Below are 18,926 nucleotides of genomic sequence, written 5' to 3'. Positions count from 1 at the left end.
AAAAAAAAAAAACAGAGAGATGGGGGGGGGATCAATTTATAAAGCAAAAGAGTACTCCAACAACAAAGAGAAAAAGATTTGGGATTTTTTCTTGGCTACTTTCGTTCGGAGATTGGAGAGCCATCCTTGGTCAGTTTTTGCTGAAATTTCAGTATGTTATTCTCGACGATGAGAGCTTTTTTTTTTACTAGTGCTGATCATGGCGATTCTTCCTCAGTTCATTGGTATATTACACCCACTTTGTGAGATCTCTCTTTGTTGTTATTATTACAATCTATCTAAGGATGATGACTTATGCTGTAATCCAATAATATATATATTCTGTCGGGTTGTTTCTTCCTTTGAAGAGGAAAGTCCATATTTGGGATCTTATATTATAGCCCAAAGCCTATATTAAGGTTTTAACCCTAATGATGAATATAAATATAAGAAGATGGGAGAAAATAGGAGTCCTACTCGTTTTTGAAAAGAGAGAAAAAAATAGTATTTTCCCATGAGTTCATCAAAACTCCAATCTTACGTCGTCCGTGGTTCGATCGAGGTAAAATTTGGAGGAAAAGTTCACAAGACATAGAAGTACAATATGAACAGTGAGATCAAATTTTAAGCTCGGGAACATTGTTTAATGTGCATAAACAATAATTAGATTTTTGGGTTATATTTTTCCTATTTTCATATTGTTTTGCTGAGATTGTTGTATCTTGAAAAAAAAAATACATTGTAGCATCTAGCTGTGACTAGAAAAGACTTGGTGTACCTATCATTTTATTGATAGTGGAGGTTTTGGCTGCAGGACTGGGTCTCGTGGTTTTTATTCCTTACATCGGAAAAGTTTTTTGATGTAAAATAATTGATTGTGTTCTTGTGGTTTGAGGTAATTGATTTTCTTTAGAATATTTTCAGCATATACAATTGTCAAAAAGAGTGTTTTACTTATTTGCTTTTGGGAGAAGAATTATTTCACTATTTGTTTGCATATCACCCAACATATTATTGAAGTGTTTATTGTCTCTATAGATTGATCTGGATAAAACTTGTATAATCTCATTATATGGTGATAGAGAAAGATTTGACAGGATTAGGTCCTCGGGTTTTTTCCCTTCACAGTGAAGGGTTTTGCTCGTAAACAATTTTTTTGTTCAATCGTTTAATTTTTACAGTGTGTGTGAGTTGGAAGATTGGTCATTAATATTGTAAATTTTAATTCTACAATGAGGGAATGAATATTTCTGCTGTTTAGTTATTACTGGTTCACCCCAACAATAAAAACTTTTTGTTTGTCAAAGTTGAAATTACTTTCGAAAAGAACACATGCAAAGTGAAGATCTTAAGAAAAATAATCTTTTATAAGTAAAAAAAGAAAATTAAAAATCATAAAAAAGAAAAAGTTAAAAGGTCGTCATGATAAGATGTTATACATTTGGGCTGCCTCGCTATTTCTAAAGAGCTGGGCCTCTTTAACTGGTTTAGTACCCGGCCCATTTATTAAAAACGTTTTTGCCTCTCTCAAGGGAAGCTTTCTACCATACACGTGGCTTCTTGGCAGCCTTTGATCTATGACGATTGGTCTTGAGTATTTAACTTCGGGCTCTTCATTTTTGGCAGATAATTAGTCTTTCTCTCTCAATTGTTCTATTTGTGTGTGAACTAGGGTTTTCAGAAATTGGTAACTATTCATCTTCGTGATGATTTCTCTGTAGTTGAGTGTTGAGAGTTGTTTAGAAAATCTTTGTGTAAGATTTGTTGTTACCATATTTCAAATAGAGAGGCTAGAGAGAACTTGAAGAAATCTGTAATTTCTTCATACATTTGTACGATTTCTTGGAGATTTAGTGGATCAAGAGTTTAATTGCGCAGTCGATGCTCAATGGGTGAGTCGGTCTTTGTGGCTGAACATCCGGACCCTTTTAAGGGTGAAAAATACTATGTGTTCTTGTTTCTTTTTTGAAATCTTGTTTTAATTTCTCAAAATCGAACAAATACATTGTTAAAAATACCAACAAGTGGTATCAGAGCGGGTTTCGAAAAGTTGTTTTTTCTAAATCTGTTGAAATCTAATTTTCTGAAAACCCTAGTTCTTCGATCTACGAAAAACCAACTGCTGGTTGGATTATCTTTTTCAAAACAGGTTATCTTCGTGGGGAATTTGTTTCTCCCTTACTTGGTACACTAGGGTTTGTACTCAATTTTTTTTTTACTGAAAACAATTGTTAAAATTTTGAAACTCGTACTTGACTCGGTCAGATTTATTATCCTTGATGAGTTTTTTGGTTAACTCTGTTTTAACTCACACTGAGTCTTGTCGAGTTGAGTCAACACGTTCCAATTCCTTGCTGAGTTTCTAACTCACTGCTAAGTGCTACTGAGTCTCTGTGGCTCGCTGTTTAGATGATTTGAGCTGACTTTCTTGGATCAATTCTGGTAATCTGAAAGTACTTTCACTCTGAAATCTTGTGATTTCAGATTTCGGTGACCTCTGAAACACCCTCCTTAATTCTAAAACTAGTTTTAGGTTAATTCTGAACAAGGTCATTAAGGTCCGTAACCTGCCATTGCTTTCCTTTGCCCAGAAACCCTTCAGGATCTGGGAATCTGAGGGAGCAATGGACTCCAGGGTTATAATTCCTTAGACCAAAATTCAAATTAACTCTTATATCAAGTATAATTGATTCTCTGTAATCTTTAATAATTGCATGATAAGCAAAAATTAAATATCTATTCTGTACTGCTTTCATACACTACAATTGCAATATACAACTGCCTGCATTTATCTTGTGTATTGTACAACTATTATTTTGTGAGTGTATTTGTCAATATGTCTACTGTACAAAAATTTGGAGTCCAAACTTGGAATGGTACTGGGGATTTTAGTCTTTGACGTCAGAAAATGAGAGCATTATTATTGCAATAGAGGTGTGCTAGGGCTTTAGATGGCACCTGAGATGCTAAAATCAGTACCTATAGAAGGCAAGAACTTGATGAAATAGCCTGAAGTACTATTTTCCTTCACCTCTCTGATAGTGTAATTAGAAAGGTTGGGAAAACCACTGATACTCAGGCTCTTATGGACTAAATTGGAATCTTTGTACTTAATTAAGACTATGTCTAATAAAAATTATCTGCTTAGGCACTTTTATAACTTCAGATTTGATAATACACTGAATCTAGAAGAAAATATTGACAGATATACTAAATTAATCCAAGATTTAGACAATTGTGATGAGAAAATTTCAGATGATCAGCATGTTGTTGGCCTGTTAAATTCACTTAGTGAAAGATACAGAGATATCAGAAATGCTTTAGAATATGGGAGGGAAAACCTTACTGTTCATATTATCACAACTGCCCCAAGAAATAAGGAAATTGAACTAAAGTCAGAGTTCAAAGATACAAAAATTGGTGAGGGTCTCCACATAAAAGGGAAACAAATCCAAAATAAGAAGAATAATGTATGTAATTACACTTCCTCTAATAAGGGCAGATTTCAGAAACCAAAATATAAGGACAAAAATAAAGGTCAGAATAAAATCAAAAACCAAGTCAGGAAATGTTACTATTTTGGAAAGATAGGACATCTAATCAAAGACTGTTTTAAGAAAATTTCTGATTCAAAAGGAAGAAACAACCCTGATGATACTACAGCTCTAGCTTGCAATAATGAACTTGACATTCAGGGTGTTGTTCTTGCCAACACACCAAAAAGAGACCCAAATGAATGGGTCCTTGATTCTGGATGCACTTTCCACATGTGTCTTGTTAAGGAATGGTTTGCTGAATTTGTTGAACTCAATGGAGGTCAAGTTCAGATGGGGAATGATATGAGTTGTCAAATTAAAGGCATTGGAAAGTTGAAACTCAAGTTAACTAATAACTATTTACTTGAGTTATTATGTACCTGATTCGAAAAGAAATCTAGTATCCCTAGGGAAGTTAGATGACAAATACCACATTGTGATTTATAAAAGGCTTATAAGTATAAATGATGATAATGAGGAGGTCATCACCTCTCATAAGACACATGGAATTTACACTATCTTTGGTGAACCTCTTAGGTTCCACCTCCACAACTGTAAATCCTAAAACAAACCAGTCTCTAATCTGGCATAAAAGACTTGGCCACATTTCAGAAAAAATGTCTTCTCCTCTTAAATAAACTTGGCTGTTTTGGAAAGGATAACATTGAAAAGTTAGATTTTTGTAAAGACTGTATTTTTGGAAAACACCAAAAACAATCTTTCAAACCTGAAATTCATAAAACATCATGCATTTTATAATATTTACATGTTGATCTCTAGGGACCAGCCTCTGTAAATACACTGAGTGGCTTTAGATTTTATCTACTCATAGTAGATGATTTTTCAAGAAAAACATGGACTTTCCTATTTAAACAAAAATTTGATACTTTTCAAATCTTTAAACAATGGAAGTTGATTATTGAAAATCAAACTAACAGGAAAATTAAAGCACTTAGAACTGACAATGGACTTTAATTTTGTAATATTGAATTTTATTTCTTTTGTAAAGAAAGTGGTATATTGAGGCACAGAACTATGACATACACCCCGTAACAGAATGGTGTTGCTGAAAGAATGAATAGGACCCTATTAGAAAAGGTCAGGTATATGCTACACAGTTCTGGCTTACCAAAATTTTTCTGGAGGGAAGTCCTCAAAACTGTAACCTATCTTATAAATAGAAGTCCATCAAGTGCTATTAACTTTCAAATACCTGAAAAATTGTGGTCAGGAACTATACCAGATTATAGAAAATTAAGAGGTTTTGGCTGTGCAGCCTATGCTCATCAAAATGAGGGAAAATTGGAACCTAGATCACAAAAATGTGTCTTTCTTGGTTATGGAGAGAAAACCAAAGGATATAGACTTTGGGTTAAAGAACAGAATGGTTTTAAAGTCATTATAAGTAGAAATGTCATATTCAATGAAAAGGATATGCCATGCTTGAATTCATTTGGACCAAAATCAAATAAATCCATAATCATAAAGGAAACTGTTCTGAAAAATCAAATTGAAAGCTCTATTTATCAGATTGATCAGATTGAGGTGGAGACCACTCAATCTGAAGCTGAAAGTGATTAGCTTGAACTTGTTTTTGAATCTGAAAATGCATCCCTTACTGATTATCAACTAACAAGAGATAGGGAGAGGAGAAATAGAATACCTTCTACCAGATTTAATACTGATGAATTTGTCACCTTATTTTCTGGTGAATTCAGACCCAAACACTTATGAAGAAGCCGTTAGTTGTCCTAACTCAAAGTTCTGGAAGGAAGCTATGGATGATGAAATGAATTCCTTGATAAAAAATGACACTTGGGTGTTAGTGAATAGACCAAAAGACAAAAGGATAGTTGATTGTAAGTGGATCTTCAAAATAAAACAAGGAGACTCTAACTCAGAAAATAAGAGGTATAAAGCTAGATTAGTAGCAAAATGCTTTACCCAAAAGGAAGGTGTAGATTACAATGAATTTTTTTCACCAGTTGCTAAGTATACTTCAATTAGAATTCTTCTTGCATTAACTGCACATTTCAACTGGGAATTAAAACAGTTGGATGCCAAGATAGCTTTCCTTAATGGTGAGCTTAATGAAGAAATATACATGAATCAGCCAAAGGGATATCAGGTAAAATCAAAGACCCAATAGGTTTGTCTACTGAAAAAATCAATTTTTGGGCTTAAGCAAGCTCGCAGGTAGTGGTATATAAAATTTTACTCTTATGTGAAAATCTTGGGGTTTATGAAACGTAATTATGGTTCCTGTTTTTTTCTTTAAGGGATTTGGTGGTCCTGAATCCATTTATTTGCTGTTGTATGTTGATGACGTGTTACTTGCATGCCATGATAAATCTGAAATAGAATCTGTTAAGTTTAAATTGAAATCAGAATTTGAAATGAAAGATTTAGGAAAAGCTAAAAGAATCCTAGGAATGGATATAGAAATGGATAGAAATAATTACATGCTGTGTTTAAAATAAGGAAACTATGTAAAGAAAATTTTAGATAAGTTTTCTATGGTTGAATGTAAGTCTGTATCCCTGCCTCTTGCGAAACATTTCAAATTAACATGTGATCAGTCATCCAAAACTGAAGATGAAATTGATAGAATGAAAAATGTTCCATATGCTAATGCAATAGGATCTATAATATATCTTATGGTATGCACTAGACCAGACCTAGCTCATGGAATAAGTATTTTGAATAGATTCATGGCAAACCTAGGTGAAACCCATTGGTTAGCAGTTAAATGGATGCTTAGATATCTAAAAGGATCATGCCATTTAGGAATAAATTTTAAAAGATGTAATGAAGGTATAATTCTCAAGGGTTATTGTGATTCAGACTTTGCTGGAGACTTAGACAAAAGAAGATCTACTTCATCCTATATTTTTACTCTGTGTGATAGTTGCATCAGTTGGAAATCACAACTGCAAAAAATTAGTTGCATTATCTTCAATGGAGGCAGAATATATTGCTGCATGCGATGCTATTAAAGAATGTATTTGGCTAAGAGGGTTATTAAATGAAATTGATTTTCAAAATGATTCTGTAAGAATATTTACTGATAACCAAAGTGTTATACATCTAAGTAGAAATCCGGTCTATTATGATAGAACAAAGCATGTTGACATAAAATTCCACTTTGTGAGGAACGTGGTTGAAAAATGTATGATTTCTTTAGTCAAGATCCCTACAGAATATAATCCCTCTGATTTAGGTACCAAGATACTTCCCTTAAACAAGTTCAAAAATTGCTTAGTGATTCTGAATATCAGATAAGATTTACAATCAATGATAAACTAGAATCTTAAGCCATGTATAGAATTCAAACTAATTTCTAATTTTTGTTTTTACAAGTTATGGGAGCAAATGAAGCTAGTGCGATCTCTAGATCCATTAATTGAAATAAGAAATAGCTCAGCAAGATGGAGTTTGTTATACATTTGGGCTGCCTCGCTATTTCTAAAGAGTTGGGCCTCTTTAACTGGTTTAGCACCCGGCCCTTTTATTAAAAACGTTTTTTTGTGTATAACGTTTTTCCCTCTCTCAAGGGAAGCTTTCTGCCATACACGTGGCTTCTTGGCAGCCTTTGATCTGTGACGATTGGTCTTGAGTATTTAACTTTGGGCTCTTCATTTTTGGCAGATAATTAGTCTCTCTCTCAATTGTTCTATCTGTGTGTGAACTAGGGTTTTCAGAAATTGGTAACTATTCATCTTCGTGATGATTTCTCTGTAGTTGAGTTTTGAGAGTTGTTTAGAAAATCTTTGTGTAAGATTTGTTGTTACCATAATTCAAATAGAGAGGCTAGAGAGAACTTGAAGAAATCTGTAATTTCTTCATACATTTGCACGATTTCTTGGAGATTTAGTGAATTTAGAGTTTAATCGCACAGTCGATGCTCAATGGGTGAGTAGGTCTTTGTGGCTGAACATCCGGACCCTTTTAAGGGTGAAAAATACTCTGTGTTCTTGTTTCTTTTCTGAAATCTTATTTTAATTTCTCAAAATCAAAAATACACATTGTTAAAAATACCAACATAAGAGTAAATGGAGCCTTGAATTATTTGATGGTAGCTTCACAAAAAGAGTAGTTCAGAAGCATTGTAACAACCAAGAAAACACCAATCCAAGACTTCAGTGTTTTCTTTTTTTGTAGAAAAGAAGCTGAAAAAATTTGTACCTGTGTTTGTCTTCAATTAGGATGCAACATAGATGTTGAACTAGTAATTTCACTAATGCTTACTTATCAACTACCATAGATCTAAAAGCTTAAGACACCACATTATTTCTGAATTAGAACAGGTGAACAAACAGTCTATAAGAATTCTATAGAAATGAAAACCCTCAAAAAATTACATGTGGTGATTCTGGAAATTTTCCAAAACATAGCAAAAATTGTAGGATTCACTTGCCACTAAACCTTGAAAAGAAAGTGTTAGAAAACAAGCCAATTTGCAATAACTCAGTGATAGTTTATGAATATTAGATCCAAGAAAATATGACGAGATGAAAAGAATCACACAAGAACACATGATTTAACGTGGAAAAATCTGAGAAATCCATGAGTAGAAGTGGAGAATTCACTGTAATCAATAACAAAGAAGTACAAAAGGATCTCGCAATACTCTCAACCTATCTCCAAATATGCGAGTGTCTCTCTGTAAACTATATCCTCTCACTTTGATGTTCTTTCAATGCTATACTATTTTGCTATGTTCTCACAAGGTTATCAAGATTATACATTGCATAGAGTATACATGTGTTTTGGATGAATACAACTCAAAAAAGGAATTAGAATAAAAAAGGGACTCTTTAACCGAAAAATACTGCCGCTCGAAGGAAATGCTGAGTCTAGGCAGGCACCAGCTCTCTGCTCCGCTTTTTATCCCCAATGCTTGAGCGCTAACCAGGGGCTTAACTAGCCAAAAAACACATATTTTCTTCCCGCTCCATAATTTTATCTATTCAAGACTATTTCAACCAAAATTTCAAAACCAAGTCTTCAATTATCCGAAGTCCTTTTACAAATCAAACTTCCAATCCTTAATAAACTTTGATCACTTTTTCAACCGAACTCTCAGACCAAGAAGACTTTTGTTCCTTTTATTAATTAGCCAACCCAATCCTAATTCCAATAGGAATTTGGGTTTCAACTCAATAATCTCCACCTTGACACAAATTTCAATGCGTCCCTCCGGACATACTGTTTACCAACAGAACTACCTTGGGCCTCAAATTTGCTTAAATTTTCCTGTTCGTTGTCAACTCCATCTAAGTTATCAAATATGATCAAATCACCACAAGTTACATGAACATCAAAATAAAAAATATCTTTACCTAAATCAGTTGCAGATTCTTCAATAACATTGTTCGAATCACCACGTGCAACAAGATCACAACCAACTCTATCTAAGAAATCCATGGACAAAGGTAGAAAATTCACTATAATCATTAGCAAAGAAATATAAAACGATCTCACAAGACTACCTATCCCAAAATATGCGAGTCTCTCTCTATAAACTAGATCTTCCCACTTTGATTTTCTATCAATGCTATACAATATTTTGCTATGGTCTCACAAGTTTTTAAGGTTACACATCATGTGGTGTATATATATAGAGCCTATATCACATGGAATATATATATATATAGGATCCATTACAAGTGTTTTGGATGAAATACAACTCAAGAAACGAATCAGAATCGAAAAATAATTCCCTGGTCGGAACACACCGCTGTTCAAGAGCTCTCATAGTGCCAGGTGAAGCAAAATGCTGGCACCAGCGCTCCTGCTTCGTTTTTTTCACCCCGATGCTCGAACGCCAACTGGCAGTCTACTAGCGAAAGAACCTCGGCTTTTTCTCCCCAATCTATAATTTGATTTCTTCAAGCACTTCAATCAAAACTCCAAAATCAAATCTTCAATTATCCAAAGTCCTTTTACCAATCAAACTTTCAATCCTTGATAAGCTTTGATCCCTTTTTCAACCGGACTCCCAAACCAAGGACACTCTTGTTCTTTTTATTGGGAACGAATCAAAATCCCAATAAAAATTTGGGTCATACTCCAACATAAAGAAACTATCTTTCACGGAATAAGCTTGAGAGGAACTTACACGACCGCATTATAAATAGATCGTTCCAGAGATTAATCCTTCATAGTTTTCTGCTCAACAGATGATTTCTGAAATTTAAGTCTAAAATACCAATTTGAATATCTATGAACACTTATTAAAATTCTCATTCATGACTCCAGATAAAATTAGAGTTTCTACTGAGATTATAATTCTAGTAAATAAGCCATAAGACCAACCCGATCTGGGTCAGCCAGGAAACGGCTAAAAGGAATCACCAACACAATATCGGGACAACAGCCTTTTCCATGCTTCCATCAAGTAAGAAATCCTCAAGACTCAATTTTCTCTGATTATTTCCTTCCTCGTCCGTGGAAGATGTCTACGATAAGAACAAATGAGTGTATATAGTTTAACCTACATAAAAGTGTAACAATAGCATCATAATACGTAAAAGAAAGAATGACGCCATTTTAAGGTTTGATCTCATATATGGAAACACTAACCTTGCCGTAAATTTGATTCTGAACTGGACACTGTGCTTGTTTTTCATATTTCGATCAATAGTCCTCGAAAGCATCATGGATTACAGAGGCTGAATGTAAAAAAATTTATCATCTCTGATGACAACGGGTGATCAACTGCAAGGCAAAAAAATGATAACAGTTGGTCAATAGATGCAAGTGAACTTCAAAAATAAGGATATATAAAAGGATCTCTTTTTAAATTAACTGAATCAGATTTACATTTTAGTAGCACAGGATATGAGTGTGCAGAAATAGTGTTATTTTTTCGTTTCATACTTCTGAATTGATAGAAGTGAGTCAAAATATCTGGAGAATTTCCCAAGTGAACTTTTCTGTTTTTCTTCTTCATTTGTTCATCTCCTCTCTTATAGTCCGACTATACATACAAAAATAATTGCTGAAAAAAGTTTATGCATCTTACTATTAAGAATTAAAACAACATAATTTGCAGTTTAATTCATTGAGATAAACAAATGTTGTATCCGTGTTTACTATTTTGAAGTCAGAACGAAACAAGGACTAGCAAGACTAAAAAAGGAAGAATTATGCTAGTTGTACATTTTTGGATGCCATTATGGATGATATTGTGTGATGTGTGAAAAATTGAGTCATTGATTTGAATTAGTTTTGTTAAAATCAATGGCGCAAAGTATTGCCATGTCAAACAATGTCATCCGTGATGTTAAACTTAGTTTACCTATAGCAAGACTGAAAAAGAAAACAAGGCCATTATTTGCTAGGATTGTGTAACGAATAGTAAGTTATATACTTCATTATATACGCCTGCAAAGAATTATTATACACTGGTCGACACTACTAGCTAGCATTTATGTATACATGAAGATTCGACTAACTAAAAAAAATTGATTTACACATTTACACAGGTAACTCTTGTTCAGGACTTCCCATAGAACTATAAATTCTATATGCAATTTGACTCATATCAGGTCTTACTTCTGAATTTGCAAGCAAAGCAAGATTAGCTATATCAACCAAAACCCTAAACTGTTCAAGATTCACATCACCATTGAGTTTTGGATCCAACATTCCTACCAAAATTTCCACATTGTCACTTTTTCTGCAGTCCTCGGTCCATTCTGGTAAAGTGAATGAGCCTTGGACCGATCGCAGCCCTGTTATTAGCTCGAGAATTAACACTCCAAAACTGTAAACGTCACTCTTTGGGGATACTATACCCGTGTTGAGGTATTGTGTATCGACATAACCCAGTGAGCCCTTCACCACGGTTGGTGTATGTGCACTTTGTGCATCGTTGCCCAGCTTGCATAGTCCAAAATCAGCAAGTTTGGCATGATTATCGTCAATTAGGAGAATATTAGATGACTTGATATCACGATGTATGACGGCAGGATCTGCCACTGAATGAAGATAATCGAGGGCATAAGCAATGTCTAAGGCAATGCTTAAACGATTAGACCATGAGAGTATGCCTGAGGATTGGCCTTGGAAAGTGTGCATTCGATCAAAGAGGCTCTTGTTCGGGACATACTCCAAAAGAAGGAGTTGTTCTCCTGTTTCAATACGAATTAATTACTTCATCGCATGAAAAAATTGTTGAGAAAAGGTAACTGAAATGGAAAAAGATCGTGCAATCTTAATAGATCTATTTCATAATATGTACATATATTTTCACCAAGCATCATATTGTATTACAAGTAGAGATGCAAAGTTGGATTGGACTGACTCCAAAAAATTGATATGCCACCAAAGGTGCCAAATTAGACCAAGATGAAGTTTAATGTTTTAGGTACTAAAACCAGCCTTCTTCATATGAAGGTGAATATTGACAAGAAGTTTAAACTTTTAGATGGGGCGGTTCACAATTATTACCAAAAACGTAAAAAACAAAAATGAACATACCTTTCTCCAAGCAGAATCCCATCAACCCTACCAAATTTGGATGCCTTATCCTTAGCAAAACCGAAACTTCATCCAAGAACATCTTCTGGCTGCCTCCTCTTTCCTCCATGACTCGCTTCACAGCACCTAATTTTCCATCACCAAGCTCAGCAAGGTAAACATATGATGTTCCTCCAATGCCAATCCGAACACTAAAGTCATTTGTTGCCTCCTTCAACTCTTTCAGTGCATAAGTTCTTATAGCAGCGGATGGACAACAATTGATAATGCAATCTTCATTTTTGTTCGTCTGAATATCTACACGCTGATCATCTTCTTTATCAGAAGATTTATCATCTTGAGAAGCCAAATAAACAGCAAGCTTCCTCAAGATGATTGTGAGAATTATAACAAGTACTATTGCCCCAATAATCAAATAGCTTCTTGTATGTGCAGTGGAGAAACCAAGAAACCACATTTTTGTTTATGTTTGGACATGTTCCATTATGGTTTCTTTAATCATTTAAAACTATGAGTATGGGATGATGAGGACAAATTGTTTGGGTGGGTTTGGTGAAGAAGATTGGCGTGGCAGTTTAACGAAGATTCAGTGATTTGTATTTTTATGTTCAGAGAAGTAGATTAATATCTTGTGCATTAATGGAATAAATATGTGATGAGGGGTCGTTGTTTTGTCTTGTAATAAACAAGTCAAAAGAAGACTGGAACTTTTTGTTGACGGCTGAAATTTTTTGGTCCCATTGTAGGCTGCTTTCTGATTCTAACTTTTATCCCATATGATGTTGATGCAACTATGCTAAATTTCAGCAGCTAAAGTTAATGATGTCATACGAAATCTTACAAATATTTTCTCCCACATTATGATACATACAACTCATTTTTAATTTTGAGACAATATCTAGATTCTCTGAGCTTAATGATAATATTAGAGACACTCTTCAGGGACGGATCCAGGATTCGATCCAAAATCGGACTGTTACGTGGAAAAAAAAAATTTACACATAAAAAATTGATTTTTTACCAAAAAAAAAAAAAAAACCTTTAAAAAAATTTTTGAGTCAATGATGTCATACGAAATCTTATAAATATTTTCTCCTGCATTATGATACATACAAATCATTTTTAATTTTGAGACAATATCATAGATTCTCTGAGCTTAATGATAATATTAGAGACACTCTTCATATTTACAAATTCCATTAATCTCTGCTATTTATAATTTTGAGTATCACTTACATATTTTATAAGATGAGATTGACATACATAAAATACCAGTATGAAGAAGAAGAAGAAATTTTAAACAATAAATTGTAGTTAATTTTCTCAAACTTTAAGAGCCTAAATTGACGATTTATATATAGAACTCATTAACTCAAATTTTAATCATATAAATTTATTTATTTTGTTTATAAGTGGTTTTGTTTTTCTGAATATATATTTTTGTTTAAAAAATAATTATTTATTATTACAATAAAATATACAAAGCAGATATATGTTGAAATATTATAATGATTAATATATAAAATCAATATGGTATTCTATTATATAATATGGACGTCATTTAATTAATAAATTCAACAGTATATGTTATTTTAATGAAATCATACATTCTCACAATAATATATTTTGTACGTAAATTAATTTTTTTCTATTTTCAAATAATATATTATACAAAATTTACCATTAAAATTTTTTTTTTCTAATTTAATGATAGACAAAGAGGGGCTAGTTATTTTTTGAAGGTAGCAATGCACATGAAATAAAAAGTGGAATACTTGTAATACATTCCACAAAGTCAACTATTGAATTTCTTAGTCAAAAACTTTATGTCAAAACAAAACAAAACAGGATAAAAAAATGAATTTGGAAAAGTCAAGCGGTGGATTGGTTCTGTTCATTGGAAACTTAGCTGACGCCCAACGAAATCCATTAAAAAAAAAGAAAAATGAAAAATCACATTACAGTGAGAGAAAGAGGAGCGAGACAGTGGGGAACTTCAACAAATAAAGAAAAGAATATCCGAAAATTCGAAGAAGAAGAAGAAGAAGAAAACTGCGTTAACCATGGACTTATGTTATCCCTTTACTTGAGGTCGAATCATCTTTTGCTAAAACAGCAAGGTAAGAAATGAGATTGCAATTTCAGGAATCTGTATTTAATTTCTGCCAGAAATTGAGATGAAGTGGAGAACAAGGGCTTAATTGAATTGAAGAAGGAAGGGGGAAGGGGACGATAAGATGTTTAGGTAAGTATTTTATTGTTGTATGTCTTTGCAGCCTTTGAAAGGAAAATCAGCCGACAAAATGGGGGAGAAAGGCAGAATTTGTCCTGTTCCATACTTCTGGTTCAGCTCAAGGTGAGGAGAAATTACAGCTTCAGGGATTGGATAATAGTTTTGGGTGTGTGTGTGTGTGTGTGTGTAATTTTCTTACATTTTGATAACAAATAAAAGAAACGAAGATTTCATTCTGATTATGGCTTTCATTCACAAGTAAGAAATTGGATTGATTAGTTCCTCATTATAAGTGTCGTTTTTCAGGAAATAACAAGGAGATTGTAATAGCTTATCAACCTAGTTAATCTCTGTCTAGAACATAGTTATGTGAAGTGGAAAGCTTAAAATATTTTCAGATGTTAATAAATGATTTATATTATTATGTTACGTGCAAGTACGTGAATTACTTGTTCAAATATATGATTATTATGAAAGGTTATCTATAATTACAAAGATTGTAAATTGATTACTTGTAAATTGGAATATGAGACATGGGTGATAGTGAAATCAACCGCAAAAGTACTCGTAATTATATATATCTTCTAGTTCATTAAGGGCCTTTGCTGTGTTCTATACCACATGAAAGAGTCTTGATCGTGCATTAAAGGATCTTGATTATGTACATATTGCTCACTAAGGGGTCTTGGTTGTGTTCTAGAATTGATTATTACAAGTCTTTTGTTCGTGGAGGGGGCTTGAGACCTGTGTCGAAAGTGCTTAGCTTGAGGGGCAATCTACGCGCGTATGACAAGATTATACATTTCAATCAGAGGGTACATTTTTGATGATTTCTCATCATATTGTGATGAGAAAACTTGTTTTCTGTGTAATTACTTTCTAATTCAAGCAAGTAAACTTGTTTTCTGTGTAATTATTTCCCAATCAGCACCGACATTTGGGCCGTAATACCTCCATGTAGAAACAAAACAGTTTGAAATCTATCTTATTTAGCATGGGCCTGCTACTTGTAATAAATAAATGCAGTTCAGATTAACAGATAGAGAATTAAATGATGAATTGTACGTACATTTTTCTTAAGAAAATTTGGCTTTCTGAAGCATGTTTCCTAATATACAATTTAGTTAACAATTTGTGGAGCATAATCATAATATGTACTTATTCCTTCACCATGTTTGCTTTGGCTATTTTCTTAATACACATACAGATGCCACTCAAAAGAAAGTTGAAGCATGTGTTACCCATAAGATCTGCTGCTCCAAACTCCGGCAATGGGAGCCCATCTTCTCGTGGACAAGGAGAGCACTCTAATTCTGTGTCAACACCTTCTACAACTCAATCAGGTATAAACACGACAACTCAATCTATTGTAGATCCTACTACTGTTGCAAGTACTACTGAGCAAGATGCATCCAATAATATGCATTTTATAATTTTAAATATAATGTAGATTGATTCACCAACATTAATTTTCTTTAAATATCTTTTAACCCCTCTTTATTAAGAAAAACATGGAATTAATCGTGGATTGACGGAATAATGGATGCAAATAAGAAAAAACTTGTACAAGCCAGGGAGGGACACATTTAGTGAAACATCTTGTCCATTTGCCAATTAGATTTGCATCATCATGTAAAACATTGTTTCGCAGTGCTTGACAGGTTGGTATGTAGCAACCCATGATAGGGAACTAGCCTACGACTGACTTAGGTAAGTTATGTTTGAATTTTCATTGAGCATCTTGTTTTAATAGTTGCTCAGCTCGAGTGTTTATATGTTAAACTAGATGTTAGATATCAATATTTTAATTTTTAAAATGTTGTCTATTGTAAAATTTAGATGGATATCTTTTTATCTAGATGGAAGATACTTTATTGACTTGGAAAATTAGAGTAAAACTTTAACTGAGAAAAACTGGAGATTCAGTAGGTGAAGTTTAAGCTTTTAAAATCTTTAACTATGGGTGCTAATTTGCTCATAAAGATCCACCTTGGCACAACTGATTTGATGAGAGACTCTGAATTTTTTTATGTAGATATAAAGTTATAATTTTTGTATTTGTTTCATTTTTATTGGAGCGTTGATTTTCTCCTACAGCCCCCATTAGCTCTTATAGTGTCTGCATCTTTTTTATCTTCTCAAAACCCTATTATTATTATTATTATTATTATTATTATTATTATTATTATTATTATTATTTATTTATTTATTTATTTATTTTTTAATCAAAGACATAGTGGACTTGGACCTCGTGTTCTTAAGAATAATTGCTAAGTGGATTTTCTTAAGATTAGATTGTGGCCCTGTTTGAGCCCAATTCTTTGGAAAAAAACATTTTTAAATAGTGATTTATCATTTCAACCATAAATTTTTCAATAAAATAATATTACCTGCAAATTCATAATTTTTCCTTATTTTTTAATCACACATTCTCCATCAATCTACTATTTCAAACTAAATTCTTTAAAAATAATTTGGCTCAAATGTTAAATGTGACATTAATTTGTAATCTTAGGAAATAAATAAGGTTACATGCACTTGAAGAAAATGTATCAGGAAAATACATGATGCACTTGAAGAAAATGTATCAGAAAAATACATGATGCAAATTCATGAATTATTAGGTGTCCATTTATATTCCCATGTCTCTAGAGTTATCCATGTGGTCCTATAAATAGAGGTCATTCTTGTAGTCTCATTGTAAGAAAAAAAAGAAGAAAACATTATTGAGTGTGCTGTAGCAACTCAAAAACTATCAATAAAAATTCAAGTTTTTCTTCAACACTTCGTTTCCGCACTAACAAATTTGGTATCAGAGCCATAACTTGTGAATGCATTTTTTCATGGCTTTCATACAAACAGCTTCGTTGTTTACATATTCTTCCAGTCAAGTCCCAATCTTCGAAGGTGAGCATTATGAATACTGGAGCATCCAAATGCAAACTTTCTTCATCTCCTTAGATCTTTGGGATGTCATTGACGATGAGGAGTACGAAGAACCATCCGAAGACAATGAAGATTACGAAAAATTGCAAAAAGAATTTAAAAGAAAAGATGCAATGGCTCTCCGCTATATTCAACAAGGAGTCGGGAAATCAATTTTCCCTCGTATCTTTGGTGTTAAAAAAGCCAAAGATGCTTGGGAAATATTGATGCAAGAATTTCAAGGAACGGAGAAAACGATCGCCTTGAAACTTCAATTCTTATGGAGAGACTTTGATAATCTCCAAATGGAAGAACGAGAATCGATTCATGTTTTTTCTTCACGAGTAGCCGAGACAGTAAATCAAATCAAAAGCTGTGGTGACACAATTACAGATAAAAGAGTCGTGGAGAAAATGTTAAGATGCCTTCCTCCAAAGTTTGACCATGTTGCAGCCGCAATTGAAGAATCGAAAGACTTGTCCAAAATGACCATTTATGAGTTAACCGGGTCACTTCTTGCCCATGAGCAAAGGATCAATCGTTCGAGTAACCAATCCACTACCGAACAAGCTTTCCAATCAAAGCAAACATCAAAAGGAGGATCGAACAACTATGGAGAACACAACAGAGGCTCAAATCAAACAAAACAAAAAGATAGCTATTGGAAGAAGGGTGACAAGCAAAGCAAATGGAAAGGCAAGCAAACACAAATTTCTGGTGGTAACAATCCAACTTGCATAATTTGCAAAAAAATGAATCATGAATCAAAGGAGTGCTACTTTAGATGCAAAAGGTGCAAGATCCCCAATCATTCTCAAAGGGATTGTTGGTTTCAAAATAAAGAGATGACAGAAAGAAAAAGTGCAGCAAACTTTTCTCAAGAGAATGAAAAGGAAATTCTGTTTTATTCTCAAAATTATGAAAATGGAGCTCAAAGCCCTTGGTATTTGGATAGCGGTTGTAGCAATCACATGACGGGGAATCGCGACATCTTTGTGGACCTTAATCCAAATATTACTTCACAAGTAATTCTTGGCGATGGAACATGTAGAGATGCGGTAGGAAAAGGCACCATTGCTGTCCAAATTAAAGAAGGTAACAAGAAACTCATCACAGATGTTCTTTATGTTCCCAATCTTTCTCATAATCTCCTAAGTGTTGGACAACTTATTCAAAGTGACTTCTCTGTCCACTTTGATGATGGTGCATGTAAAGTTTTTGACAAAAAGAAAAATATTTGTGTGGCAAATATTGAAATGAAGAACAAGACATTTCCTCTTATGATGCCACTAAATGAGAATTGTGCACTCAAGGCAAGAGACGAAGATTTGGCGTATTTGTGGCATTTACGATATGGTCATCTTCATGAAAGAGGCCTTCGTTTACTCCAAATGAAAAACATGGTGACGGGACTTCCTAACATCCAACACATAGACAAAATGTGCGAAGGATGCATCTATGGGAAATTGCACAAGTTGTCGTTTCCAAAAACTTCATGGAGAACGAAACACCACTTGAGCTTGTGCACTCGGATATTTGTGGGCCAATGCAAACTCCCACTTTTGGAAACAAGAGATATTTTATTCTCTTTGTTGATGACTTCACAAGAATGATATGGGTTTTCTTCCTCAGTCAAAAATCTGAGGCATATTCCACATTTCTTCAATTCAAAGCTCAAGCAGAAAGGCAAAGTGGTTTTTTGATAAAAACTTTAAGGACCGATCGTGGAGGTGAATATCTCTATAATCCTTTCATGGAATATTGCA

The 18,926-nt window shown here is 33.6% G+C and overlaps 3 protein-coding genes across 6 annotated transcripts; 2 read left to right on the top strand and 1 right to left on the bottom strand.

Moving 5' to 3' along the window:
- Positions 1-10,997: 10,997 nt before the first annotated feature.
- Positions 10,998-12,459, bottom strand: LOC111393141 (probable leucine-rich repeat receptor-like protein kinase At5g49770). Its single transcript, XM_023018532.1, has 2 exons — positions 12,003-12,459; positions 10,998-11,653 (listed from the first exon to the last, which is right to left on the bottom strand). Exons 1-2 carry the CDS (start codon positions 12,457-12,459, stop codon positions 10,998-11,000), a joined length of 1,113 nt encoding a protein of 370 aa, XP_022874300.1.
- Positions 12,460-13,894: 1,435 nt separating this feature from the next.
- On the top strand, positions 13,895-16,416 carry LOC111393935. Of its 4 annotated transcripts, none has more exons than XM_023019726.1 (4): positions 13,895-14,122; positions 14,279-14,358; positions 14,936-15,050; positions 15,443-16,416. In XM_023019726.1, the coding sequence occupies exons 2-4, from the start codon at positions 14,306-14,308 to the stop codon at positions 15,683-15,685; spliced, it is 411 nt and encodes a 136-aa protein (XP_022875494.1). In that variant the 5' UTR covers positions 13,895-14,122; positions 14,279-14,305; the 3' UTR covers positions 15,686-16,416. The 4 variants fall into 4 exon arrangements, with proteins under 4 accessions (XP_022875494.1, XP_022875491.1, XP_022875492.1 ...); XM_023019723.1 differs by lacking the exon at positions 14,936-15,050 and having other exon boundaries at positions 15,443-15,578; positions 15,897-16,411; XM_023019724.1 differs by lacking the exon at positions 14,936-15,050 and having other exon boundaries at positions 15,443-15,578; positions 15,887-16,409.
- Positions 16,417-17,078: 662 nt separating this feature from the next.
- On the top strand, positions 17,079-18,529 carry LOC111393140. The gene is made up of 2 exons (XM_023018531.1): positions 17,079-18,369; positions 18,474-18,529. Exons 1-2 carry the CDS (start codon positions 17,079-17,081, stop codon positions 18,527-18,529), a joined length of 1,347 nt encoding a protein of 448 aa, XP_022874299.1.
- Positions 18,530-18,926: the final 397 nt, after the last annotated feature.

Source organism: Olea europaea, chromosome 4, assembly GCF_002742605.1.
Source record: "Olea europaea var. sylvestris chromosome 4, O_europaea_v1, whole genome shotgun sequence".
Classification (NCBI taxonomy): domain Eukaryota; kingdom Viridiplantae; phylum Streptophyta; class Magnoliopsida; order Lamiales; family Oleaceae; genus Olea; species Olea europaea.
The sequence above is the reverse complement of the archived record's forward strand: the minus strand, read 5'-3'. Positions and strand labels throughout refer to the sequence as shown.

Coding starts and splice junctions, on each gene's coding strand:
- LOC111393140 (XM_023018531.1), top strand. CDS start 17,079: ATGGCTTTCATACAAACAGCTTCGTTGTTTACATATTCTTCCAGTCAA. Junction 18,370..18,473: donor CCACTTTGATGATGGTGCAT/GTAAAGTTTTTG, acceptor TGTGCACTCAAG/GCAAGAGACGAAGATTTGGC.
- LOC111393935 (XM_023019722.1), top strand. CDS start 13,948: ATGAAAAATCACATTACAGTGAGAGAAAGAGGAGCGAGACAGTGGGGA. Junction 14,123..14,278: donor TCTTTTGCTAAAACAGCAAG/GTAAGAAATGAG, acceptor ATGTCTTTGCAG/CCTTTGAAAGGAAAATCAGC. Junction 14,359..15,442: donor TACTTCTGGTTCAGCTCAAG/GTGAGGAGAAAT, acceptor ATACACATACAG/ATGCCACTCAAAAGAAAGTT.
- LOC111393141 (XM_023018532.1), bottom strand. CDS start 12,459: ATGTGGTTTCTTGGTTTCTCCACTGCACATACAAGAAGCTATTTGATT. Junction 11,654..12,002: donor GGGATTCTGCTTGGAGAAAG/GTATGTTCATTT, acceptor GTATTGAAACAG/GAGAACAACTCCTTCTTTTG.